Here is a 25,894-nt window from a genome sequence, read left to right as displayed (position 1 = left end):
AGTTAAAGAAAGGATGCACACCATTACAGAGAGTATAGTGAAAAAGTACTAAGGGAGTAATTACCCCTCAGTCTATGAGGTCTAGTTTCTGACCGTTTTCAGCTTGATTTGTATAAGACACAAACATCGTCACGCCTAAACTGCCTTGTTTCTAAAATAACATCAGTCACATGCTATGAAGAAACTAAAGAGACTGAGGAGTAAGGAGATAGAGAGGTCAAGGAAGACTTCTTGAGGAAGGGACATTTAGTCTCAAGCTTGAGTGAGGAGTGTGAAGGGAGGATGAGGGAGGGGAGAAAGAGTATCTGAGAAAGCAGCAAGTGCAAAGTTGGAATGCCCAAAGAATAGCAAAAAGGCCAATCTGGCTAGATCAGCTGAAGCAAAAGGAAACATAGTAAGAGATGCTTTTGTAGAGACAGGCAAAGCCTGGGTCATGTGGCATCTTGTAAGCCCTGGGACGGTTTGCATGTTGTTCTGAATATGATGGGAAGGCTTTGAGCAAAGACTGTACAACTATTTATCTCCCTGGAATGCAAGCCAATAACCACAAAGTAAGCAAAAAGTTCTCTGAAAAAACAAATCAGATATCACAGCACTGTGTACTAAGTTCTTGAACATTACTCAGAGTCAATTAAGTCTCTTTGGCTTTCATTTTGAAATCACACTACTTTGTAACTCTCTATGTCACTGATTTCTAATCTTAAGGAAGAAGAGAAGCCAAAAGTTAGAAAAGAAAAAGGCTTATATTCAGATGATAAAGAAATGACCATCTGATAGAAGTGAGCAGACAGAAAATATATATAACATAATGAATGTGTATAAGAATTCAAAATATATAACATTTTGGAGGTAGAGTAAATAAATACATATACAAATAAAGACTATTAGCATTCCATTATATTATAGCCTAGTGACATTGGTAATAAAAAATTTAATCCAAAACGATTAAACAAAAAGAACTATTTATCAAATACATCAAAGATAAGGCTTTGGCTTAAAATTTCTAGACTATGTATGATGCTAGTTAGGTGATACGTAAGGAAAGTAGACTTTTTTTAACAACAACTGGCTAATGCAAAAATGCAATTTCTGTAATAGACGGCAGAAAAGGTAAGGGGACATTCTATGGGTAACACTAATTTTAAGAAAGCTCAGCTCTTAACAATGTGGCTGAGCATAGCAACATCAGGTACTTGGAAGGGAACTTAGGTTTACTGAAAGTCCACCATGTGCTCGCATCTATTTAAATTTTCTCCTTTAATCTTAGCAAGAATCTTATAACTTTACAGTAAAGAAACATTAAATAACGTTCCCAAATTTATTGGAGTTGGAGTTTATTGGAGTTATAACAGTTTATCTGGTTCCCAAGCCTATTGTCTTTCCATCATACCACATGGCAGCTATAAGTAGTTAAAAAAAAAAAAAAAAAGAAGGAACGAAAGAAAAGAAAAAGAAAAAGAAATACTGAGCAAGTGACATGTTACTATTGCATCTATAGAAGGTAATAATTCACCAAAGCTATGAATCAGGCAAAACTTTGTGTACATTAAGTAGGTCTTCCAAAAATGCTGATACTTATTTGACTTCATCAGGAGTCAGAAAATCACAGCCTGCGGACCAAATGTGGTTCTCATGCTCTTGAGCTTTCAGGCTAAAAATAGCTTTTACATTTCTAAAAGGTTGTAACAAAAAAATAGATATGACAGAGACTATACATGACCAAAAAGCCTAAAATATTTTATATCTCGTTCTTTACAGGAAAATTTTGCTGACCCCTGGACAAGATGATTATTTGACTGATTAACTTTACCTAGAATAAAATCACCCAAATTATGAATTAGACAAGATTTTGCACACACTGATGTTCCAAACTGCATTTTGCTTATATGATGGACTGCATTTTTCCTGTATTTACCTCTAAGTATTTAAATAATATCCACCCTTAGCCCCTGGCCAAAGATACAAGATAAATATAGAAGAATATAGAGGTGTAAATGGAAAATGAGATACAGCCTGAATTCTCAGAGGGCCTATACTAAACAAAATATGAAATAATTAGAAAGCCATGATTCTAAACCATCATCAGGGGCTAAGTAAGGAAAAGGATGAAAAAGACTAGAGAATTTAAGGAAAGTCATGAAAACTTACAGCAATCAAAGAAAGGAACACCTACTGTGAACAGTTACCTGGAGTTCATCAACACCATAACTAAAATATTCTGTCTATTTCCAGGTGGGTTATGAATCAACTGCAGAAATCCTGAGTGACAAAATTCGCTTTCCTTCATTTTTACGGACTGTGCCCAGTGACTTCCATCAAATTAAAGCAATGGCTCACCTGATTCAGAAATCTGGTTGGAACTGGATTGGCATCATAACCACAGATGATGACTATGGACGATTGGCTCTTAACACTTTTATAATTCAGGCTGAAGCAAATAACGTGTGCATAGCCTTCAAAGAGGTTCTTCCAGCCTTTCTTTCAGATAATACCATTGAAGTCAGAATCAATCGGACACTGAAGAAAATCATTTTAGAAGCCCAGGTTAATGTCATTGTGGTATTTCTGAGGCAATTCCATGTTTTTGATCTCTTCAGTAAAGCCATTGAAATGAATATAAATAAGATGTGGATTGCTAGTGATAATTGGTCAACTGCCACCAAGATTACCACCATTCCTAATGTTAAAAAGATTGGCAAAGTTTTAGGGTTTGCCTTTAGAAGAGGGAATATATCCTCTTTCCATTCCTTTCTTCAAAATCTGCACTTGCTTCCCAGTGACAGTCACAAACTCTTACATGAATATGCCATGCATTTATCTGCCTGCGCATATGTCAAGGATACTGATTTGAGTCAATGCATATTCAATCATTCTCAAAGGACTTTGGCCTACAAGGCTAACAAGGCTATAGAAAGGAACTTCGTCATGAGAAATGACTTCCTCCGGGACTATGCTGAGCCAGGACTCATTCATAGTATTCAGCTTGCAGTGTTTGCCCTTGGTTATGCCATTCGGGATCTGTGTCAAGCTCGTGACTGTCAGAACCCCAACGCCTTTCAACCATGGGAGGTAGTAACTCACACATCCAAGAAAAACTCTTCTACCATCATTTTCCCCATTTCCTCCCTTGTTTTAATTTGCAAAGATTTATATTAATTGCTCTTAATCCTACTCCTTTTATAAATAGACACTTTCAGTGTTTAAATAACCAGCATTTCTATCATAGTGCCTTACTCTTCAAGATAACAGAGTTCTGTTTTATCTTCACTTCCTACTCTGACCTACCAAAGTTGTATTCTTTTATTTCTCACGAAAATTCTTTTGATGTTGCTATTTTCCTTGAGTCATATAAATTATCGCTTTTAAATGCTCTTAAAAAACACAAGAGTTAGAGCAGACACGTTTAATAATCCTTTTGTTTTTTACTAAATATGATGGATGAGGAAACTAAAGCTGGGAAGTACCAGAAATACAACTGCAGTCTGGGTCTTCTGACTCCACCTTCCTTGCTTTTCACTGTCTTTGGTGGTTTACAATCCCAACACCTATAGTTAAGACTCTCAGTTAGGATGGAGGTAGAGTAAATAAATACATACACACATAAAGACTCTAATGGTCTTTATGTGTATATGTATACACGTAAAGGACTTGGACTCCAGTCTTCTTCAAAGGAATGTTGTTAGGTCAATTATGATATTCCAGGTTTAAAGAAACCAGCAATTGTGTGTAAAAGAGCTTTTTCCCTTTCTTCTCTTTGATTAGTTTGGGGAAACTTAAAATTTAATATGGCTTTAATTTAGTGAGAATTTTCCATTGTGCTTTCTCAAATGCCCTTGAACAAGGCATTGAAAAGTAAATTGCTTCTTTTAATAATGATGTTTTACTTATTAGAAATAAATTTCTCAATAATATGTATTCAAAGACAAACTTGTATGTCCTGAGGCAGAATCATGTTACAAAATATATAAATTTTAAATTTGTAAGAGAAAAGAAGGTAAAAGAAATGAGACAATTCTTCTGATCATACAAGTGGGTATCTAGAACAAGTTTTTTCTACTTTTGTCATTTTTTTTTTTACTTTAAACACCCAAAACTGCCATATCCGAGGTCTGATATGACCAGTTAACATTTGGGAGGATCATGCAATGGTGGGAGGGTATTTTAAATTGCTCACTTTTAAACTACTTTTCACCTTATGAATACAAAGCCAAAAATCTAATAAGGAGGTAAAACTAGAGATTAGGACCTTTTCTCAAGTGCAAACACTCTTTTAATATATATATAGTTATGTCTGATGACTTTAAAACACCTATATGAAAGCATTCTCTTTGTAGTATAAAACTTTAATGATGGTGGCAAAAACCATAAATTATCTTTTTTAGATCATCATTATTCACTATATTCCAAGTTCAGTACAATGTTTTCTAATATATTTCAAGGCTTTTGGCCTGGTGCACTGCAGAAAAACAGTTTTAATTTTTAAAATTAGACTACAATAATAATACCACCACATAGAATTTTAGAAATAAGAGATTGAGAAAGAGAAATAGAGAACAGTTGTGGAGACAGATGACATAAAGTGGAGCAGGGGGCGGTTATATAAAGAACCTCATAAGGACAAAGAAATGCAAATAGTAAGAGTTATTCACCCCCTGAAGATCTGGGGAAAAATAGAGAAAGTATTTTAAATTAGGAATAAGTCTCAAACACTTCGAGGATAAGATTTGAGAAGAAATTATCTAAGCAGAGTCTCCTAAAATGTTTTATTTAAACACTAGGAGCCTGGAGTCATTCTTTTTGCCCTCAGAGCCTGTTAATCTAGAAATAAACAGAAACAGATTAGAAAGGAAGAACAGGGGGATGACTTGCTCCTTTGATCAAGACGTGAGTGAGCCACATCAAGTCAGTGCTAGAGTCAGTAAGACAAACAATACAAAGAGTTATCCTTTTATAAAGAAATCTCTGTAGACTTAAACTTTAAAGATCAGCAACATTTAGGGTCCCTAGTCAATGATACATTCTTAAGGATTACTTTGTACCCTAGCAAAATTCACTAATATTTAAATAGCACTTTCTAAATGATTTTAGATGCAAATAATTTTAAAGGGGTTAATTTTTCCCAGTGTTTGAGGATAGCACTTATTTTGGCCCTATATGTGGTCATATTTGTGAGCCATACTCAGGGACAGCACAGTCGTGCTTGTTTTACTTCAGCAGATTTTTAATGTTCCTCAGATGTGTGTGGAGGATACCACCTCCTTGCTGTGACTAGAGATTTTGGTTTTTTTGTTTGTTTGTTTTCCTTTACTTCTGATGATATATAAGGTAGTAAGTGATGTATGAGAAATGAAAGAATGTCTAATAGTTGAACTTCTATTCATATATTTATTTAGCAAATGTTTGGTGTCTCACTGTTTCAGGCAGTGTGTTGAATGGTGAAGATATTACGGAGAACAGGACAGAATTCCTTCCCTAAAGGAATTATCTGTCCATTGATATATACAATCAAATAAGTAAGGGGCTGATTACAATGAAGGATGATGCACTATAGTGTTTCACATAAACACAAGATGGCAGAGAAGTACATAAGTGAGACAGCTAATCCAGTATTAACAATTCAGAGAACATTCTCCAAAAAACATGACCTCTGTGTGAATTCAAGGAAGGGTAGCAGTTAGCCAGAACAGAAATATTCCAGCAAAGTCCCAGAAAAGGGAGAAAAGAAAGCACAGCATCTTTAGGAAGCAGGAAATCATGGCATATGACTGGAGTCTTGCATGAGAGCTGTAATGGACTAACTGAATGAGTTAGTGAAAGACATATTATTAGAGCCTTGTCCATCAGGGCATCTCAAACTTTGATGTGCAGTTGACTTTCCTGGGAATCTTATTATCATGTTAATTCAGTGGTTCCACAGTGGGATTGAAAAGTCAACATTTTTAACAATGTCCTAGATGATGCTGATACTGCTAGTATAGGGACTCCCCCTTAAACGGAAATGTTGCAAACTGTGTTCAAAGGTTTGAACTTGACAGAGAATAGGGCAGCTAATTAAAGACATTTTCAGGCAGAAGAGTGATATGATATTTTTTCCATCCAAGGTGAATTGATTAGAGGGACACAAGACTGAAGGAAGAAACACCAATTTGGTAAATCAGACATAAGATAAGAATGCCTACAGGTGTGACAATAAGGATGAAAAGATGTATACATGGATATTTAAGAGGGAGGATGAAGAGTATTTGGAGATCGATTGGATGTAAATGATGACATAGAGCATCAAAAATGTTGCAGATGATTCCAATATTGGACAACTGGTATCATTTGTCAAGCTGGAAACAGAGAGAAAAGTGGAGGTCTGGTGGGAGTAAGAAATATTTAGCATTCCATTTTGGAGATGTTGAATTTGATGAATTTGTGAGACATGTATTAGTAAGTGTAGCAAGGTAGTTGCATATTAGTCCAGAAGTCAAGAGAGACATGAGAGTAATTTTGGCATGGTAAGATAATAGTAACTAATAATTTTTAAAACATATAGTTCTAGATACTGATATACACCACCTCTAATCTTTATAAAATGTGGTAGGCCGACAGGACTCATCTTCCTTAAATTCCATCTTGAAGAAGTAGTAAGAAGAAGTGTTTCTAGTGACCAAGACTTGTCAGAGTTTAGAGATAGAGGGAACCTTAACAGTAAAGACCTGTCCCATGGTGATTCACACAGTTAGCAATGAAACTGCTGCCCCAGCCTTAGATCAATGTGTTTTCTGCTTCACAATGGAAAACTTCACAAAAGAAGGTATAGTCTGGGCATCAGGACACAGAGGCAAGGATGTTTCCTCTGCTCTTCTCTAACTTAGCCATGAAGATACCTCTTTCCACAGTAACCTTACTTACGGAGGTAGAGCAAGCATCAGCACAGTTACGACAATGAAAAACAATATCAACCATATCACTTTAATTGGTGTGATTCCTGGCCATGTGTGCTTAAAAACTAGGCATTATCATACACAGGTGAATAAGATAATAATTGAAATGCAAATCCCATTCTCTAAATTTTATAGTGTCAATTGATAGTGAATTTCAGAGTCTCCATGAAAATTTTTTTAAATGATGTGAAAAAGCAGTTAACAGCTTAATAACTGGAGTGGTAATGTTTAAGATTTACCTTACTTCAAAGCAAATGTTTTATTATATTTAATGAGTAATGAAAATACTGTTGTATTTGCTTCCACCCTGTTTCCTGTAAGAACAAGCATAAAATTGTGGAAGTTTATTTACATTATACAATTTCATGATTATTTACAGAACAAATACATGTGAGAACTTTAGCCTATAAAGCCTAATTAAGCACAGGAAAAAAGAGGTAGAAATTATAGTTCAAACACTTGTGTGGAAGAGGATGTGCTCCCTAAAGAACTGAGTTACTGGGGTTTACATGTGTATATTGCTTAAGGAAAGAACAGAAGAAACAAACCAGTCAACAGATAGAAGTGAGAACATTGGAGGTAGGCCCTTGCATATTCTTTTATTTTTGTTCTCTCCTCTTTTTTTTCTTCCAGGCAATTGCTAGAATAAAATTTTGTTAGTGAATTCAACCATGTTAGATCTGATATCCTGCTTCTTTAAAGTAACACTAATTAATTGATATTCATTGAAAGCGCTAAGAAATCTGTGGGGACATAAATACACACATGTAGACGTTCTGCTAAAGTAACATTTCTCATTGATGTTACCATCATAGCTAATCTATTTACTTGAAAATATAACTTATTTTTTATATTCTATTGACAAAAAATTGAAACACTCATAAAAAATTAACTCAAAAGAAATAGAATAGAATAATTGTCTTCAAATAGAATAATTTCTGCCTTATTCTATGGATTTTATACCCAACAAAAGCCACATAGAACCATAGATTTAGATAATAAATGGGCCATTATGAAAGCATTCAGAGAGGATATTTACTTGGCATACTTATATATTAAGTTAATGGTGAAGCCAGAACAGCAGCCTGTTTCCCTACATTCCAGCCTATTGTTCTTCCACTACAGCACAACCTCAGTATGGCTACCCCATTTGTAAACAAAATATTTTTTGTCCTAACTCTATAGTATACAAGTTCTCACTGTGCAAATTAGGTAGCAAGACAGGTAATTTATCCTTATATTTCTTTCTTCTCAAGTTAAAAAATAAATCATTTTGTGAATTAGCTTAGAAATATAATTTAGAGATCACTTTACTACATACTCAATCATTGAAACAAACTTAAGAACCATTGGAGATAATCAGATAGAAAGTAATTGTACCTGTCAAGATTGCATTGATGAGAGATGGAACCAGAGTTAGATCCCGGGTGTCTATACCAGGGGACCCATTCTAAAATTCTGTAGGATAAACGAAGATACTTAGAAACAACCATCTATAGAAATTAGCTTGCTTTCCCAAATTTATATAGCAAAAGTTAGGCAGAAATGAGGCTAGAACCCAAGTGAAATTCATTCTCAAATTGTTGCCAGATAGTTAAGAATTCTCCAACCAGTGATTTATAATCTTTTTTCCCTCATTTTTAAATGATATGCTTTATAAGGCAGTGTTATCATTAGAATAACGGATACATTTGCAACATTTATTTTAAGTGCTTATCTCTGTTTTTATTTTTTATAGTTACTTGGTGTGCTAAAAAATGTGACATTCACTGATGGATGGAATTCATTTCATTTTGATGCTCATGGGGATTTAAATACTGGATATGATGTTGTGCTCTGGAAGGAGATCAATGGACACATGACTGTCACTAAGATGGCAGAATATGACCTACAGAATGATGTCTTCATCATCCCAGATCAGGAAACAAAAAATGAGTTCAGGAATCTTAAGGTAATCTTGTTGTAGGCCGTTTTGTAGCACTCAAAGCAATTGGTACCTCAACTGCAAAAGTCCTTGGCCCCCTCTCTTCATCATACTCATCTGGCCAAACACAATCCCTGTTAATCAAGTTTCTGCCTAATCAATGTAGCTCCTATTTAGCTGAAGTTGGCAAAAGAGGAAAGAAAAAGAAAGAAGGAAAGAGAGAGAGAGAGAGGGAGGGAGGGAGGGAGGGAGAGAGAGAAAGAAAGAAGGAAAGAAGGAAGGAAGGAAGGAAAAAAAAGAAAGGGAGAGAGAGAAAGGAAGGAAGGAAGGGAGGGAGGAAGGAAGGAAGGAAGAGAGAGAGAAAGAAGGAAAGAGAGAAAGAAAGAAAGAAAAGAGAAAGAGGGAGGGAGGGGAGGGGAGACTGCTGACTGGTCTCATTTTAAATTCATGATCTCTAGCCTCCAGTGGGCTCTTAATGCTGCAGGGCAATCAGATTATTGCCCTAGTTCATGAACTCACCTTCCTAGATGGCTATTTTATGCCTTCTCTTCTCTCCTCTGAGATCAGTACATCTTTCCTGTTCTCATTTCAGTTAACTCTATTTTCTGTTCTAACAAAACTGAAACATCAGAAGAGAATTCCAGTGGCCACTGTCACATCTGTGCCAGTACCCCTGCCTTCCATCTGGCACTATAGACAGACTGTGCCCCTAGTCAAGGTCAGCTCCTCCACTTCACCTCTGGGTGCCAACCTCTTTCACTTATTCAAAGACATTACTTGGTAATTTTATACCCTCTCTCCTTTATTCTCAATCATTCTTTCTTCTACATTATACACTTAATGAGATAAATAGGTCATTATTTCTCTCATCTTAAAACAAACAAACAAACAAACAAAGAACCTCTGTTGTTCCCCCAAGTCTTTCTTTGTATACTCTATTTCTCTTTACAGTAAAACTCCCTGAAACAGTTGAATACATTTAATGGCCCCAATTTCTCTCCTCCCATACTCTTTTGAATCCTCTTCAATCCATCGAAATTGTTTCTGTCTAGCTCACCAAAGTTAATAAAGCCAAATATTAACATATATCACTTACCAGCTAATTATTCTCCCCTCAATGAAATCTTTTATTTGTTTGCTTCCGTGACACTACATTTCCTTGATTTTCTTCCTGTGTATCTTGCCACTAATTCTCTGTCTCCTTTGCTAATTCCTCATCATTCACACTACCTCTAATCATTCAGATGCCCAGGACTCAGAACTGCTCCTCTTTTTATCTACACCTTTCCTTAGTGATCTTATCCAGGTTTGGGGCTTTAAATGATATCATTATATGGGAGACTGATGACTATTAGATTTTTATCTTCTGACTTCTAACCCAAATAAATATACAACTGCCTAGTTGACATCTCTACCTGGACGCGTAGCAGTCAACTTAAATCTCCAAAACAGAACTGATATTCTCTCCCAACCTACTCACCTCTCAATAAACAGCAACCCCCTTCTCCTAGTTGCTCATGAGAAAACCTGCTGGGATTCTTGTCACCTCTCTTTCGGTCACACTCCATAACCAATGAGTTTTACTTTCAAAATGTGTCCAGAAGCTGACCACTTTTTACTACCTACTCCACTGCTGTTGCAATCACTTCTCACCCAGATTATTGTAGAAGGTTTTCTGCCTCCCCTCTTATTCCTTCGGTCTGTTTCTTTTCTTTTTTTTTTTCCCAAGATGGATTCTTGCTCTCTCATCCAGGCTAGTATGCAGTGGCGCGATCTCGGCTCACTGCAACTTCCGCCTCCCAGGTTCAAGCATTTCGCTGGTCTCAGCCTCCCGAATAGCTGGGATTACAGGCGTGTGCCACCATGCCCGGCTAATTTTTGTATTTTTAGTAGAGACGAGGTTTAACCATGTTGACCAGGCTAGTCTTGAACTCCTGACCTCGTGATCCGCCTGCCTCGGCCTCCTAAAGTGCTGGAATTACAGGCATAACCCACCGCGCCAGCCCCCTTCAGTCTGTTTTCAAAACAGACACACAAGTGGTCCTGTAAAACATAGTGCTCTGCTCAGAATCCTTTGATGACAACCTATTTCTCTGAGAGTAAAAGCCGTATCTTTAAAAATTCTACACAACCTACCCCCAGTATGAACCTGACCTTATCTCCCACCCTCCCCTTACTCTACAGCCCTCATGCGATCCCACAGGCTTTTCAGTCTTCCATGCATGCTTCCCTTCTCATAGCCCAAGGACTTTGCCCCTGCTATTTCCTTTGCCTATAATAATTTTCTCTGATGTTCATGTGGTTAATTTTCTTATTCCTTTCTGTCTTTTCTAAAATGTCACCACCTCAGTGACAGCTTCCCTGGACACCTTATTTAAAAATTGCAACATCAACCTAGTAGTTCTTATTCACTGTCCTATCCTTATTTTTCTCCTTAACACTTATAACTTTCTGTCATTCTGTACATTTTGCTTATTTTAACTCTGTCAGTCTTGTCAACTAGAACTTAAGTTCTACGAGCTAAATATTTGTGTTTCATTCCCCACTGTGGCTTCAACAATTAGAACAGTGCCTAACATATAGATAGGCACTCAACAAATATTTGGTGAATGAAAGAATGAACACAGTAATGCTGTAAACCATTTTCCTTAATCTGATTTCCCCTGGCTGTAAAAGTTTTAGTAAAGCAAGATACTTCTTCCTTGAAAGACAGAAACGTAGCCATTCTTCTGTGTTCTCAAACTTTCACTGTCATCATCTTCATTTTCCTTACCATTATCCTCACAACTACATTACGAACCCAGCACTCTGCTAAACACTGTAACTCATACTGAAACTTTTAAAACATGCTCTGATTCATTTCCTTTTTGAATGCAGAGATGGTTGTTATTTTTGCAAGAAACACTGTTGTTATCAATACTTATCTCCAGACTCTGTAGGGAATTCACTTAATGAAGAGAAGGTGACAGAATGACAGGTAATTATGTGAGGCTCTTAGTGACTAAATGGAAGAGGCTGACCACTACAGAGAGACAAGTCTTCCTTTCTGATGGAGACACCTATAATTATTTCAAGGATACACTAAAAACCAACAATATCTGAAATCACTTAGGTCAGATTTCCGGATTTGTCAATTTGCAGGCTAGTTAGGGTATTGACATTTCTGGTAAGTCACCAGAACTCATAGTCCAAAACATCAGATAATCCTAAATCAATTGAAATCTAAAGTAATTAGTACAAGATTTTAGACTGTCTTTGCTCTTGATGCAGAGGGAGAGACGGGACCCTAACAATGTCTGGCTTTATCTCGGAAATGTCCAACAATGATAGACTGGATTAAGAAAATGTGGCACATGTACACAATGGAATACTATGCAGCCATAAAAAATGATGACTTCCTGTCCTTTGTAGGGACATGGATGAAATTGGAAATCATCAGTCTCAGTAAACTATCGCAAGAACAAAAAACCAAACACGCATGTTCTCACTCATAGGTGGGAATTGAACAATGAGAACACATGGACACAGGAAGGGGAACATCACACTCTGGGGACTGTTGTGGGGTAGGGGGAGGGGGGAGGGATAGCACTGGGAGATATACCTAATGCTAGATGACGAGTTAGTGGGTGCAGCACACCAGCATGGCACATGTATATATATGTAACTAACCTGCACATTGTGCACATGTACCCTAAAACTTAAAGTATAATAATAATAATAAATAAAATCTTTTTGTGTCCTCTGAGCACCCTCCAGGAGAGTAGATAAGTTAAAAGTTTGCCCTGGGGAATTCCCAAGGCATATATACTGCCTGCTGAAAACCCAGGTCAGCAATAACTGGAGAGAAGAAGAAAACCAGTGCTTGCAGACCCAGGGCCTACTGAATCTTTTGATTTCTCTCTCAGACAGATCATTTGCATCTTCCAGAGAAAGACTGGATAGCTTAGTACTTCAATTGTGTTCCAGAGTAGGAAATTATGGATAAGAGAATCTTGAGAAAGACTCATTTAACCATTCTGCTCTGCTCCAAGGGTAAAAGTGACATGACAAAGCAGATTTCTCTCACAAGATATGCTGTGAGAAAGGGACTATGAATGGAGAATAACATAGCTGAAATGCAAAGAATTACCAGCTAGGGTTCCATAAAAGTAGAACGCTGCAGTGATTCAAATTGTGACATGCAAATTATAACTTGAATTCTCAAGATTATTTAAATAGTATATATTTAGGCCTGTCTTTTAAATCTAATATTCTAATATTAACTTAGAGTATTAAATTTTAAATTTTATTTTAAACTCAAAATGTTTCTTTTTTTTTATTTTTTGGAGTTAGACAGGACATGCTCCTTGACAGCATGATAAAAACTTTCTTTTAAAGATTATAAAAATCTAGCCATTTGCTATTTTCTTATCTAGTGGAACCCTTCATTCAACATGGGATTGAAACTTTCCAAACCATCACTATTTTCTTTAGTTCTAGTACTACACATTTCTCCCTCTACTAGGGACTCTCTGAAAGGGCTAATTTCCATAATTTGCTTACAGAAGTTATTAATGCAACAAAAACTGTGTTCTTCGTAAAGCAGCTTCTCCATCTTAAAATCCTGTTTACATTTCCCACATGGCAAAAAGATTCTATAATCCTATGAAAAAAGACCAAAATAGTATTTAGTAAATATATCTTTAAATTAAGCCGAGGATAATTGATTAGGATAATTTTTTTTACAAATTTACTTGTGATTTTTTTTTCACTTTTAATATAGCAAATTCAATCTAAATGCTCCAAGGAATGCAGTCCTGGGCAAATGAAGAAAACTACAAGAAGTCAACACATCTGTTGCTATGAATGTGAGAACTGTCCTGAAAATCATTACACTAATCAGACAGGTAATCACAGTCACTCCACATACACCTGAATCATTCCTCTTAGGCTTTTTTTTTCTTTGCATGAATTTTATTTTGGTTGGTTTTTTTCATTTGAAAAAATTTAAAAAGCTTCCCATGCTCCTGTGAAATTAAATTCCAGTGAAATTTCATTTTATCTTGGAATTTGCTCTATTATGTCAACAGGTGCACAGCCAATAAATAATAGAGATGTAAAAGTTACTTTACTTCCAAGGGAAAATGTTATCGCTTCGCTCATATTTTTTAAAGTATGCAACTCTTAAAGTGATGCAAGTTCTCTGTCAATTTTGTCCATGTATCCCTATACAGATGTGCTTGGCTTGTAACTGAGGTACAAAAAAAATACAAATAAGTAAATGTTGAATTAATTAGACATAATAGAAACCCAGAGGCACCCGGAGTTAAGAAACAGGTGTGCACATCCTGGCACTCTTATTATTTCTACCAGGAAACAAAAGTTAAACCTAAAAGAAACTTCTGTGAGACAAGGGACCAACTATCAACAGGGATGAGATGCTAGTAAATGACTGTTTGCCAACCCTATCTTTAAAAATTTCACAAAATGAAAGCAAAATACACAAATTAAAGTACAAGAGTGAGGTCAGCAGCCTTAGGAGCCTAAAAAGAAACTATGAGCACTTTGCCTGGAGTTAAGCCTAATTTAAAAGCATCAGATGTTGTTGTTTATTAGAGCATTCCCATTCATCTTGTAGAAAAGCTGAGAACTCCGGAAGTGGAATAGTCCCCAAATGCCTATTCTTTTTGCTTGCTGGCTTCAAGAAGAGAAGTATACCAATGAAAATATTCCAAGATTCATGTTCTGTTATTGTGTCACACAAAAAATGCCATTTATTCCAACCTGAGAGTATCAGACCTTTATATGTATCTGCATTTTATTATCTCACATTTAAAATTTTCCCATTCCTTGGTATGTTTAATAATGTTTATATTAGTGGAATTGAGCATTTAAATTATCAATAAATAAAAATGCTATACCACTGCCTAAAAAATTAGATAATTAGGGAGGGAGTTTTTCAGGCAACATGGTAACTAGCAACTACCTTCCAAGTGAAAGAAATAAAAACACCAAGGAGTATGTAACATTTATTTTCCATAAAGACGTACGGGACCCTTTAAAGGCTGTATCTGGGTTTTCTTTTGGTAACCAGGGTAAGTCGCTTCCAAGAACAAATGGAGAAATGTAGAAGACTGAAGACAACTTGGAGGATAAGCTAGGAGTTAGGAAAGCCTAAAAGGATACCATCTGCTGTTCCTCTCTATCTCTCTAACACACAGCTCCCATACCTAGATGAGGCCATTAAATGTCCACTGGACAAATGAAATGACAGACACTAGCAACTGTGGTTACAGGGCAAACAGAAAAGAACAGATATTTTTAGGGGAATAGAGTTCGGAAAGAGGAGGAGGCTGGAAGGGTCATGAAGTTTATAAACAGAAATACAACCTTACTTTGAGGTTAATAAAGAAGAGAACACAAAATTTTAAAGAGTTGTACAGGCTGTGGCACGGTGTAATCAGATGAATGCCCTGACAGAGGCCCTTTGATTGCAGCTGAGACTCACCAACTTTGGGTGGCTGGAATGGGGAGCAAATGTAATATCACTTCTAGAGACAAAACTCTAAAATCAAGTATTTGTGCTGCCCTGCAGCCATAATCAGCATAAATACTTTTCGAAGTTAACACTTACAGTGTGAGAGGCTCTGATTTACCCACTACTTGGAGAAAAAATAAACTTTAATTCTTCATCAATTGCCATCGATTACAATTTTGCATTATCTCACTTTTACAAAGAGACTTCAAGCTTTCAGAGTGACCTAGCCATATTGCCTCTGCTTTTGAAAGAATTGCACCCTTATTCACGATAGCAACTCCCATACATTGAGGGTCTACTATGTGTAATGGTCTGTGTGAAGCATTTTACATTTATTATCTCATTAAGTACGGCATCCCAATATGGCAGAGTCTTTTCATTTTATTATTTTTTGAGATATGGGAGATTCTGAAATAGGCTCAGAAAGTTCAGTTAGTTTGTTCAAGTTTACAGGAATTATAAGTGGAAGAGATAAAAAAAGCTACGTCTGATTCCAAAACCTTATTCTTAAGAGTGCTGGAACCATCATCTATAATAGCAAATGCATAAGAAGCTAGCATCTATTCTGAGTATATTCATTTCCTAAACATTCACAATCCAGCTGGCTTTTTTTCTTTCTCTATTTTCTCTTTCTTTTCCTTTTTACTCACTTTTACCCTTTCTCTCTCACTTTCTTTGAGTTTTAGCATGTTTTATTTTAATAAGTAACCAATGTAACAATCATCTATATCTATTCTCTAGTCAGAACTATTAAAGAAGATGAATCTCATTTGTAGTATTGTGGACTATCACCTAGTTTAAATGTTGACAATGTAACTGCGTCTCCTCTGTCTTTTAGATATGCCTCATTGCCTTTTATGCAACAACAAAACTCACTGGGCCCCTGTTAGGAGCACTATGTGCTTTGAAAAGGAAGTGGAATATCTCAACTGGAATGACTCCTTGGCCATCCTACTCCTGATTCTCTCCCTACTGGGAATCATATTTGTTCTGGTTGTTGGCATAATATTTACAAGAAACCTGAACACACCTGTTGTGAAATCATCCGGGGGATTAAGAGTCTGCTATGTGATCCTTCTCTGTCATTTCCTCAATTTTGCCAGCACGAGCTTTTTCATTGGCGAACCACAAGACTTCACATGTAAAACCAGGCAGACGCTGTTTGGAGTGAGCTTTACTCTTTGCATCTCCTGCATTTTGACAAAGTCTCTGAAAATTTTGCTAGCCTTCAGCTTTGATCCCAAATTACAGAAATTTCTGAAGTGCCTCTATAGACCGATCCTTATTATCTTCACTTGCACGGGCATCCAGGTTGTCATTTGCACACTCTGGCTAATCTTTGCAGCACCTACTGTAGAGGTGAATGTCTCCTTGCCCAGAGTCATCATCCTGGAGTGTGAGGAGGGATCCATACTTGCATTTGGCACCATGCTGGGCTACATTGCCATCCTGGCCTTCATTTGCTTCATATTTGCTTTCAAAGGCAGGAAATTACCTGAGAATTATAATGAAGCCAAATTCATTACATTTGGCATGCTCATTTACTTCATAGCTTGGATCACATTCATCCCTATCTATGCTACCACATTTGGCAAATATGTACCAGCCGTGGAGATTATTGTCATATTAATATCTAACTATGGAATCCTGTGTTGCACATTCATCCCCAAATGCTATGTTATTATTTGTAAGCAAGAGATTAACACGAAGTCTGCCTTTCTCAAGATGATCTACAGTTATTCTTCCCATAGTGTGAGCAGCATTGCCCTGAGTCCTGCTTCACTGGACTCCATGAGCGGCAATGTCACAATGACCAATCCCAGCTCTAGTGGCAAGTCTGCAACCTGGCAGAAAAGCAAACATCTTCAGGCACAAGCATTTGCACACATATGCAGGGAAAATGCCACAAGTGTATCTAAAACTTTGCCTCGAAAAAGAATTTCAAGTATATGAATAAGCCTTAGGAGATGCTACATTCCAGAATAGAATGTTTCCAGGGTCTTTGCATCTAAGATATAAATTTACTTTCCCAGCAAATATGTCATATGTATTTCCTTGCCACCATCTTTACCAAGTTTTAGTTGAACAGTCACTCTGTTCAATCACCTATTTAACAAATAGAATTGAGCCTTCAGCCTGAAACTCCCTTCATTTCCTGCCTTTTTCATTGGTCTCCATCTTTACCTGCTTCCTCTTAGGCACATCGTTAAAGACTTCTCTTCTATTCAAAGTTGTCCCGTAATGTGTCATCCTTACTCCATTCCCGACACCCTCTTCTCAAATCTCTTTGGATTCTCCTCTCTTGAGCATTTTTACTTTTCTTCCACTGTTCAGTGTAGTTGAACAAGCACTTGAGCAATTACTATGAACCAGTTGATATGCTAAATAACAAGGTACAAAAGCAGCAAGGTGTCATTGCTGATCTCAAGGAGCTCAAAATCCAAGGAGAAACAGGCACATATCAACATCTTCAATCAGTGTGAGGAAGTCTATGATTATAATGTATATAGAGCATTACAGTGGTATAGAGAAATGGCACTCAACCACACTGGGAGAGGATGGGAAGGCTTAAGAGAAGACTTTAAATAAAGAGTATGATGTTTAGGTGAAACCCTGAAAGATGAGTAGGAGTTAGCTAATTAGAGAAAGCACAGAAAGGTATTCTAGATAAAGGAGGAAAGTGGGAGCAACAACAGAAAGTGCGACAAGAAGGTGCATTCAGGGAATTATCATCATTTTGGTATTACTGGAGAGGAGCCCTCTTTGGTATGTAGAGGTTAGGTCATGAGAGAATGCCACCCATTGGAGTTTCTTGCTAAGGAACATGGGTCTTGTCCTGTGGGCAGTGGGTAGCCATTAAAGTGTCTGGCACAGAAGGGACAAGTAGCTCAAAGTCCCCAGAATGATCACTCTGATACAAGGTGGAAAATGGAGTCTAGTTAAGAGATGATTAGGATCTGTACCAGGGAATAGAAAGGGGGATATGTATGTGAATTCAAGCTATATAGAAGGTGGTAATTTATTTGAAGTGGTTGTTGAAGGATGAGTTACAGGCTTCTAGTCTGGTTTATTGAAAGGTGGTATGGAATATAGGAGGAGGAAGTGGCTTAGAATAGAAGATGGAATGTTGAATTTGAGATGCCTGGAAGAATTTTAAGATGTATCAAATATCCACATGAACATAAGACCGTGAGCTCAGGGGATGGTGGTCAGGGCTGGTGATAAGGATTTGGATGCCATGTTCACATTGCTCCCATCTGTATAAAACATAAATATACAAAATAACACTGTGCCAAATCTTTACTTTTTCCTTAGCTGTCACCCTCTTTCTTCCTCCATCTCACAATAGACTGCTTAGAGGAAGATTGTCATTATTGACTTGTGACCTATTAGTTCTCAGTTCATTTAAAATCTGGCTTCTAGTTCACCTCTGATGAAATAGTTCATGGAAAGTTTACCTGTTACTCTTTATCTCTCAAATTTGATAATTATTTTTAAGTGTTTATCTCCCTTGAATCTTAATTATATTTCTGATCTAACTCTTCCTCATCGAAATTCCCCTTCCTGGTTCCCTCTATAATTTATAAAGCCTTCAATGAGTCAAACTCTTAAGTCTGATGCAAAGGCTTTTCTGGTTCTACTCTGATACCCTGGCCATTGCATTTTAGTCTCTTTGGCAGAGTTGTCTTCCTCCACTTGACTATTAAATGTGAGTATTTCCCAGAGTTTCATCCTCAACCTACATCTGTTTTCCTGTAACACACTGTCTTGCTACAATATTACTCAGCTCTGTGTCTTAACTTTGACCCAAACGACTCCCCAAACCATATCTCTGGCCCAGGTCACTCTCCAACCAATCCGGCTGCTTGTTCCCCCTCACACTGCAAAGTCAATATGCATAAAATTTAACCCATATTTTCCTTCTCCTTCTCCTCCTCCTGTTTTTTATTTCTCAGTATGTAATAGTACCACTTTTGGGCTAGTTAGGCCCCTGGGATGCATCCTTGACTCTGCCGCCTGCTTCACTGTCCTACACCTTTAATTCATCACCTGTATTTATTTTCTAACACCTACATTTTCTCAAAACCTTGACGTAATCTGTATCCCTGTCATCACTTCCTTAATCCTGGTCTTCATCACCTCTTTTATAGATTGTTGCAATAGCCTTCTCATTTGACTATGGCCTCAAATGTTTTACTCTAAATATAGAGAAGGTATTGATAAACCTTCTATTCACTTCCACTAGATCTCTTTCTATAGTAAAAATCCCTTCATGTTACTAAATTATTTAAAAATCTATAATAAGTCAAAACTCCTTATCTTGATACCCAGGCTCTTCAAGTCCAGCACCAACTTCTACTCCTTCCTGCCTAGTGAAGCATGCTTCAGAATTGGCAAACTGCTGTGATTGTTGGTGATTGTTCATCCCCATACTATGCTGTTTCAGGCCTCGGAGCCTGGGCTCTTCCCTCTGCCTTGATGTCCTCTCCACTTCTTGTGTTTCTGAAACACTCTAGCTAAATCCACTAGACACAACTCTAGTATCTCCTCTTCTATGAAGCCTTTTTTTCTGCTCCTGTTATAGCACATATTACATTTTATTGCATTTACCTGCTTTTATCTTAATTTGTTTTAACACTTATTGAGTCCCAATACATACCAGGCATAATTCTATGCACAGGGATTATTAAAAAGTTTTTTTTAAAAAAAGGGCAAGTTCTCTGCCCTCAAAGAGTTTACATTCCAGTGTTTTCACCATTTTGCAGTGAGGAGTCAATTCTTTAGTAATAATTCTCTCAACTGCTCTTTCCTCTCTAGGACTACTACTGTCACCACAACTAATATCACCCCAATTCGGGCTCTTACAACTTCACATCTCTGCTGTTGAAATATCCCAAACTAGTTACCTACCTTACGATTTGCTGTCTAATACATAGAATACATCATTACAGAATCAATCTTTCTCAAATTCATTCCAATACTATCAAGCTCCTCTTTAGAAAAATTTAATAACTTCCCATTGTCCTTAGAATTAAGTTGAATTTTCCTGCCTTGCTAAGCAAGACCTCCTGCAGCCTTGCTTCAACATAAATTGAATGTTTTTTTAAAAAAAGATATTAATTTTAGTTTTCTGTTTATCCTAGATTTATTCATATACAATACAGTGATAATGTCTTGTAAAAATTGTTAAGGAGAGAAAATATTCTGATGTACATGAAAATGTTAAGAAATGATTATTCTGTTTGTGATTTCATTGACTCACTGGTCTGTTGATATGAAAACAATTTCTCCTATTGACATGAGAGCAAAGTTGCAGGATAGTTTTCATATTCTTAAGTGTAATCTCCCAAAACAAAAATCACAGCACTGTTGTGCCAATAGAACAATAAAGGAAATATTGTTTCATAAGACTTGTGAGTTTTACTACAATTACATAACTTTCAACAATTATTCTGGAGGAAAAAAATCTTATTTAATCTAAGAAATTAAGTTTTAAATTCCTTGAAGCCAAAACTACATCCTTGTCATCATTTGAATAATACAAGTAAGAGAATGACTATTTTACTTTTTCTCTTTTTTTTCTTTTTGAGACAAAGTCTTGCTTTTGTCGCCCAGGCTGGAGCGCAATGGTGCAATCTTGGCTCACTGCAACCTCTGCCTCCCAAGTTCAAGCGATTCTCCTGCCTCAGCCTCCCAAGTAGCTGGGATTCCAGGCACCTACCACCAAGCCTGGCTAATTTTTGTGTTTTTAGTAGAGACGGGGTTCCACCATGTTGGCCAGGCTGGTCTCGAACTTCTGACCTCAGATGATCCACCCACCTCGCCCTCCCAAAGTGCTGGGATTACAAGCATAAGCCACTGTGCCCAGCCTTTCTTTTAACTTTTGAGGCCCTTAAATTCAATTGGGTGTAAATTGAATAATTTCTAACTCTTTTTGGAATAAAGGGTTTCCTCCCCTTTTACTATAAAGGCTATACTTAAATATTATTTTTAAAATAAGAAAATAAAAATAAGTGAAAAAACTACCTATCATTCCAACTAATCAGCAATCCTTCATTATATAAGTATTCAACCCTTTAAAATTTGTCTTGATAACTCCATATTGTTATTTAGATAGAAACTTTTCCATTAGTCAAGACAAACTAATCTGGGGCAGGGTGGGGGGTAAAGTATTTAGAATGCAGTGTCAGACTGACTCATATAGTTATCCCCTTACCCTACAGGGTAAGGGACACACATAGTAAAACACTTTATTGCTAAAATGGAGAATGCACCATAGCCTTCATTGACAGGATGAAATGAGAAGCAGGTCAACTCGGATTGTGACGATCTCAAGAGCAAGATTCACCTATAATTGTTATGGTGTATCTGGATTTTGTACAAGGCCACACCAAAACTGGTACTCAATAAATATTGAATGAGTAACTTTTAACATTCTCATGAATATTCTTGAAATCTTGTTTAACACAGTAACTCAATGACTTTTCCCGACCTTCCGTCTGATATTAGAATCTCCACATCTCTTAAACTGTCTTTAATCTAAACCCTCAAATAGGCCCCTACTGCCATTGCCAGCAAAATAAGACTTACAGGAAGTTAGAGTGGAAAACAATTAATGCATAATCCTCAAAACGTGGGTGAAAGGAAGATGGAGCATAAGCTTGTAGACAATTAAACACAGGAGTGAAAATAGAACTTCCTTTGTGACATAGAAAGGAAAGGAGTATCTCCACTCCATACTTTTTTTCACCTTCTTGCCAGTCTCTATGCAAAAGTAGAGCAGCCATCTTGGACCATGAGATGAAATCTGCAAGGTGAAAAGGACAGAGCAACAAGATGGAAGAGGACTTGATCCCCAACACTCTGGAGCTGCTTTTTCAGCCCTGCACCCCTTATGCTTAGAGCATATGGAACAAGAACAGCCTGATAAATTCACATGTGGGCTTCCTGTCTATTTTAATGAGTGACCAAGCACAAAAACAATATGAAGAGTGGGAGAATCAACATATTAAGTAGATGCACTCACATTCAAGAGTCTCTTGTAGGAAAATCTCAAGTGATTGAAATTTCTTATATTTATAACTTCTCTTAATTTTTCTAGTAACCTGGAAGTACATTTGCAGACAAAATTAGATTATCAGAAAATGAAATGTTCAGACCTAAAAACAAATGAATCAAATTCACATTTTTACATATAGCCATTGTTTCACATCTGTAAATATGTGGACTTGATCTGTGTTTTAGCTTGCTAGACATAGAAGGGCATGACTAAAAAGTATAGAAGCCTAAATAAAGTATAATATCCAGTCTGTAAATATTTTCAACTTTATTTTTAACTGACAAAACATATATATTTATGGGGTACAATGTGATATTTTGATGTATGTTTACAATGTGGAATGATTAAGTCAGGCTAATTAACAAAACACATATTATTGTGGTGAAAACCTTCAAAATCTACGCTTCAAGTAATTTCAAAATATACGATGTATCATTATTTATTATAGTCACCATTCTGTGCAATAAATTATTAAAGCTTATCTTCCTGTCTAACAGAAACTTTCTACCCTTTGATCAATATCTCCTCTTCCCCATCTACTCTTCCCCTCCCCAGCCTCTGAGAACTACCATTCTACTGTCTACTTCTATAAGGTCACCTTTTTTAGATACCACATGTAAATGACATCATGCAGTATTCCTGTGCCTGTTTATTTCACTTAGCAGTGAAATAAAATGAAACCAGATTCATCCATGTTGTCACAAACAACATGGTTTCCCCATTTGTAAGGCTGAATAGAATTCCTCTGTTCCCCAATTAACCACTAAGTCTGTGGTAGTATATTTCTCCTCTAAAGGGCTATCCATTGTAAATACCCCGACAGAGAACATGAGAGCAAAATTCTGGGAGTTGCCAGTGTAAAACCAATGAAATCAGAAGAATTGCTATGTCCTTTCCTAAGACTAAATAGAAATGAGAGCAGCTAGTGAGACCCCTATGATGGTAAACAGAAAAGAAAAAGTGAAGTGTTGATAGTGTTAATTTGCTACAATTGCAGCCACCTATTTCCAAAATAGATTGAAATTAATTTTATAATAAGAAAACATATTTAATAAGGTTCTTAAAGATATTTACAATTAAATATATAATAGAACAAGGCCAATAATAATCATTGAAATCTAGGCTGGGTATAGTGGTTGCTCTCGTACAAAATTTGGCAGTGGACATCACAGAAGACAATAGAAGTGGACACCATAGCCCTCAACAGGTACAGCCTGAAATGATATTGGAAATTTTAGTCTAGGAGGCTTGTTTTCTGGTCTCGGCTCCTTCCATATCTGCTATGTAATTCTATAAGTTCCTCGCCCTCTTCACAATTCTTTTAGGAATCTCCCCACTCCATGTGTGACTGGAAAGGCTGTCAAATCAGAGTGGTAGAAAACTGGCTCAGACTGAGCCATAAGAGTCTTTGTGGGTCCTTTCTGGCCTTGGAGGGAAACAGAAAAACTCCTTCTGATTTAGGTTTGTGAATGATAGTGTTTCTGACAATCATCTTTCCTGCAAATGAAGGAAACCTGTTTGATTGAGGCAGGAGATAATGAGGTAAAAGGAAAAGTGAAGCCAAGTAAAGTGATAGAGAGAAAAAGAGAGAGAGAGAATTACATGACCACCCTGATTTAGCTGTGCCTAAAGCTGAACTATCCTTAGACTTTTTAGCTATGAGAGCCAATACATGTTCCCTTTTATATTCAGCTTATTTTACTTGGATTTCTATGATTTGAAACTAAAGCATCATAACTATAAAACCCTTGTGCTTCACATCAATGGTTAACCTTTTCCCACCTGTAAAATGAAAAGCATGAACCAAATTATCTCAGATTTCCTTCTGAGTCTAAAATTTTACAGCTCTAGATTAATTGCGCATTGCTCTAGCACAGGGCTATTATCTTACCTGTTTTGATAGCCAGAATTTCTGGCAGTTAGTAGGGTCTGAATAACCATCTCTTGTATTAAATTTTTTTAAATGGTCTGTCCACTCTTTAAACCTAGCCTTTTGTAAAGCAGTTACCTCTGCTATTTTTGCTTTCTTATTTCCCCTCTGTATCTCTAATAAAACACAGTGTCAAGCACATGTTCATGGGTTTCCCTTCCAGGCAAAGGGAGCTAAATAATGTTGGTGAGGCTGCACGCGGTGGCTCACGCCCATAATCTCAGCACTTTGGGAGGCCAAAGTGGTTGATTGCTTGAGCTCAGAAGTTGAAGACCAGCCTGGGCAACATAAGGAAACTCTGTCTCTTCAAAAAAAAAATATTAGCCTGGCGTGGTTGTGCATGCCTGTCATCCCAGCTACTCAGGAGGCTGAGGTGAGAGGATCACCTGAGCCCAGGAGGTCGAGGCTGACATGAGCCGTGATCGTGCCACTGTGCCCCAGCTTGGGTGACAGAGTGAGACCCTGTCTCAAAATAGTAATAATAATAATAACAATAATAATAATGTTGGTAAAATGAGAAATACACATTGTACTATTGATCTGATACCATGGTAAATATAATAATTCAACAGTTATTTATTATTGATATAATCCAAGCTAGAGAGAAAAATTATTAATCATTCCATTTATAATTAACTTTAAGATTTGATATTTCTTGCTCTGTGGAAACAGGGAAAAAGTAAAAGGATTTATTGAATCAGTAGCTAAAAGAAAAATAAGCCAAGTTTTAGAAATTTAGTTCATACTTCTGCTAATGTTTATGTTTGGACCTCCTTTACTTTCAGGAGTAAAAGAGGTCCTCCTTTACTTTACCCTTTATATATACATACACACACACACAGAATATACATATATATACACACACAATTATATATACACATAATATATATATAAATGAGTGTGCATGTGCTTGCACACATGTGCACATGCACACACACACACGCCATTTGCCCCTCCAGGACGGGAGAGAAAATAAGAAGTGCCTCACTAAGACACATGAGAAAGGATTCTTTTCCTTTCTCTAAGACACAACGTGTACTGTGCTTTGGTTGTTACCCTAATAACCTAGTGTATGACTCACCCAGAGTAGATTTTTCAAGATCCCAAGTGAGTGCTTGGAATGAAGTTCTAGCATAAGCTGAAAAGACAGAAGCTGGAAGTTAGATACATAACGAAGGTTCCAGTGGTGACATAAGGAAGAAAACTTGAGTATCCCATTGTCAGTGGGCATGGGCGAGATGAATTGCTATATAAAAGTAATGATTGTCCAAGAAGTCTCAGTATTTATATAGTATATATACTTATAAATCATACACACACACACACACACACACAAACTTCTATTATTTTCTGTTAACTTCCCTATAACCATATACAAGGAGTTTTGGTGGGAAAAGTGAGGGAGAAAGGTTGGTCACAGAACTGTCTTTTCCTCTTAGTAAATAACCTCAGGCATGTTGGAAGGAGAAACGCCATACACACAGCCTTCTCTGAAGTTCCTTGCCAGGAAAACATCTGTATTTCCTTGTTCTTG

General features: G+C 36.8%; 1 protein-coding gene across 2 annotated transcripts in view; it reads left to right on the top strand.

Moving 5' to 3' along the window:
• Window positions 1-20,775, top strand: part of GPRC6A (G protein-coupled receptor class C group 6 member A) — a 40,320-nt gene extending 19,545 nt beyond the window's left edge. The window contains exons 3-6 of one of the 2 annotated variants that reach the window (XM_004044587.4): window positions 2,233-2,544; window positions 8,668-8,880; window positions 13,616-13,739; window positions 16,209-20,775. In XM_004044587.4, coding sequence (XP_004044635.1) covers window positions 2,233-2,544; window positions 8,668-8,880; window positions 13,616-13,739; window positions 16,209-17,323 — 1,764 coding nt within the window. In that variant the 3' untranslated portion in view covers window positions 17,324-20,775. Of the gene's footprint in view, window positions 1-2,232; window positions 3,070-8,667; window positions 8,881-13,615; window positions 13,740-16,208 lie in introns of both variants that reach the window. The other variant, XM_004044585.3, reaches the window with a different exon arrangement.
• Window positions 20,776-25,894: the final 5,119 nt, after the last annotated feature.

This window comes from Gorilla gorilla, chromosome 5 (genome assembly GCF_029281585.2).
Source record: "Gorilla gorilla gorilla isolate KB3781 chromosome 5, NHGRI_mGorGor1-v2.1_pri, whole genome shotgun sequence".
In the NCBI taxonomy this organism is placed as follows: domain Eukaryota; kingdom Metazoa; phylum Chordata; class Mammalia; order Primates; family Hominidae; genus Gorilla; species Gorilla gorilla.
Note: the sequence above shows the minus strand (reverse complement) of the source record. Positions and strands in the feature narration are given on the sequence as shown.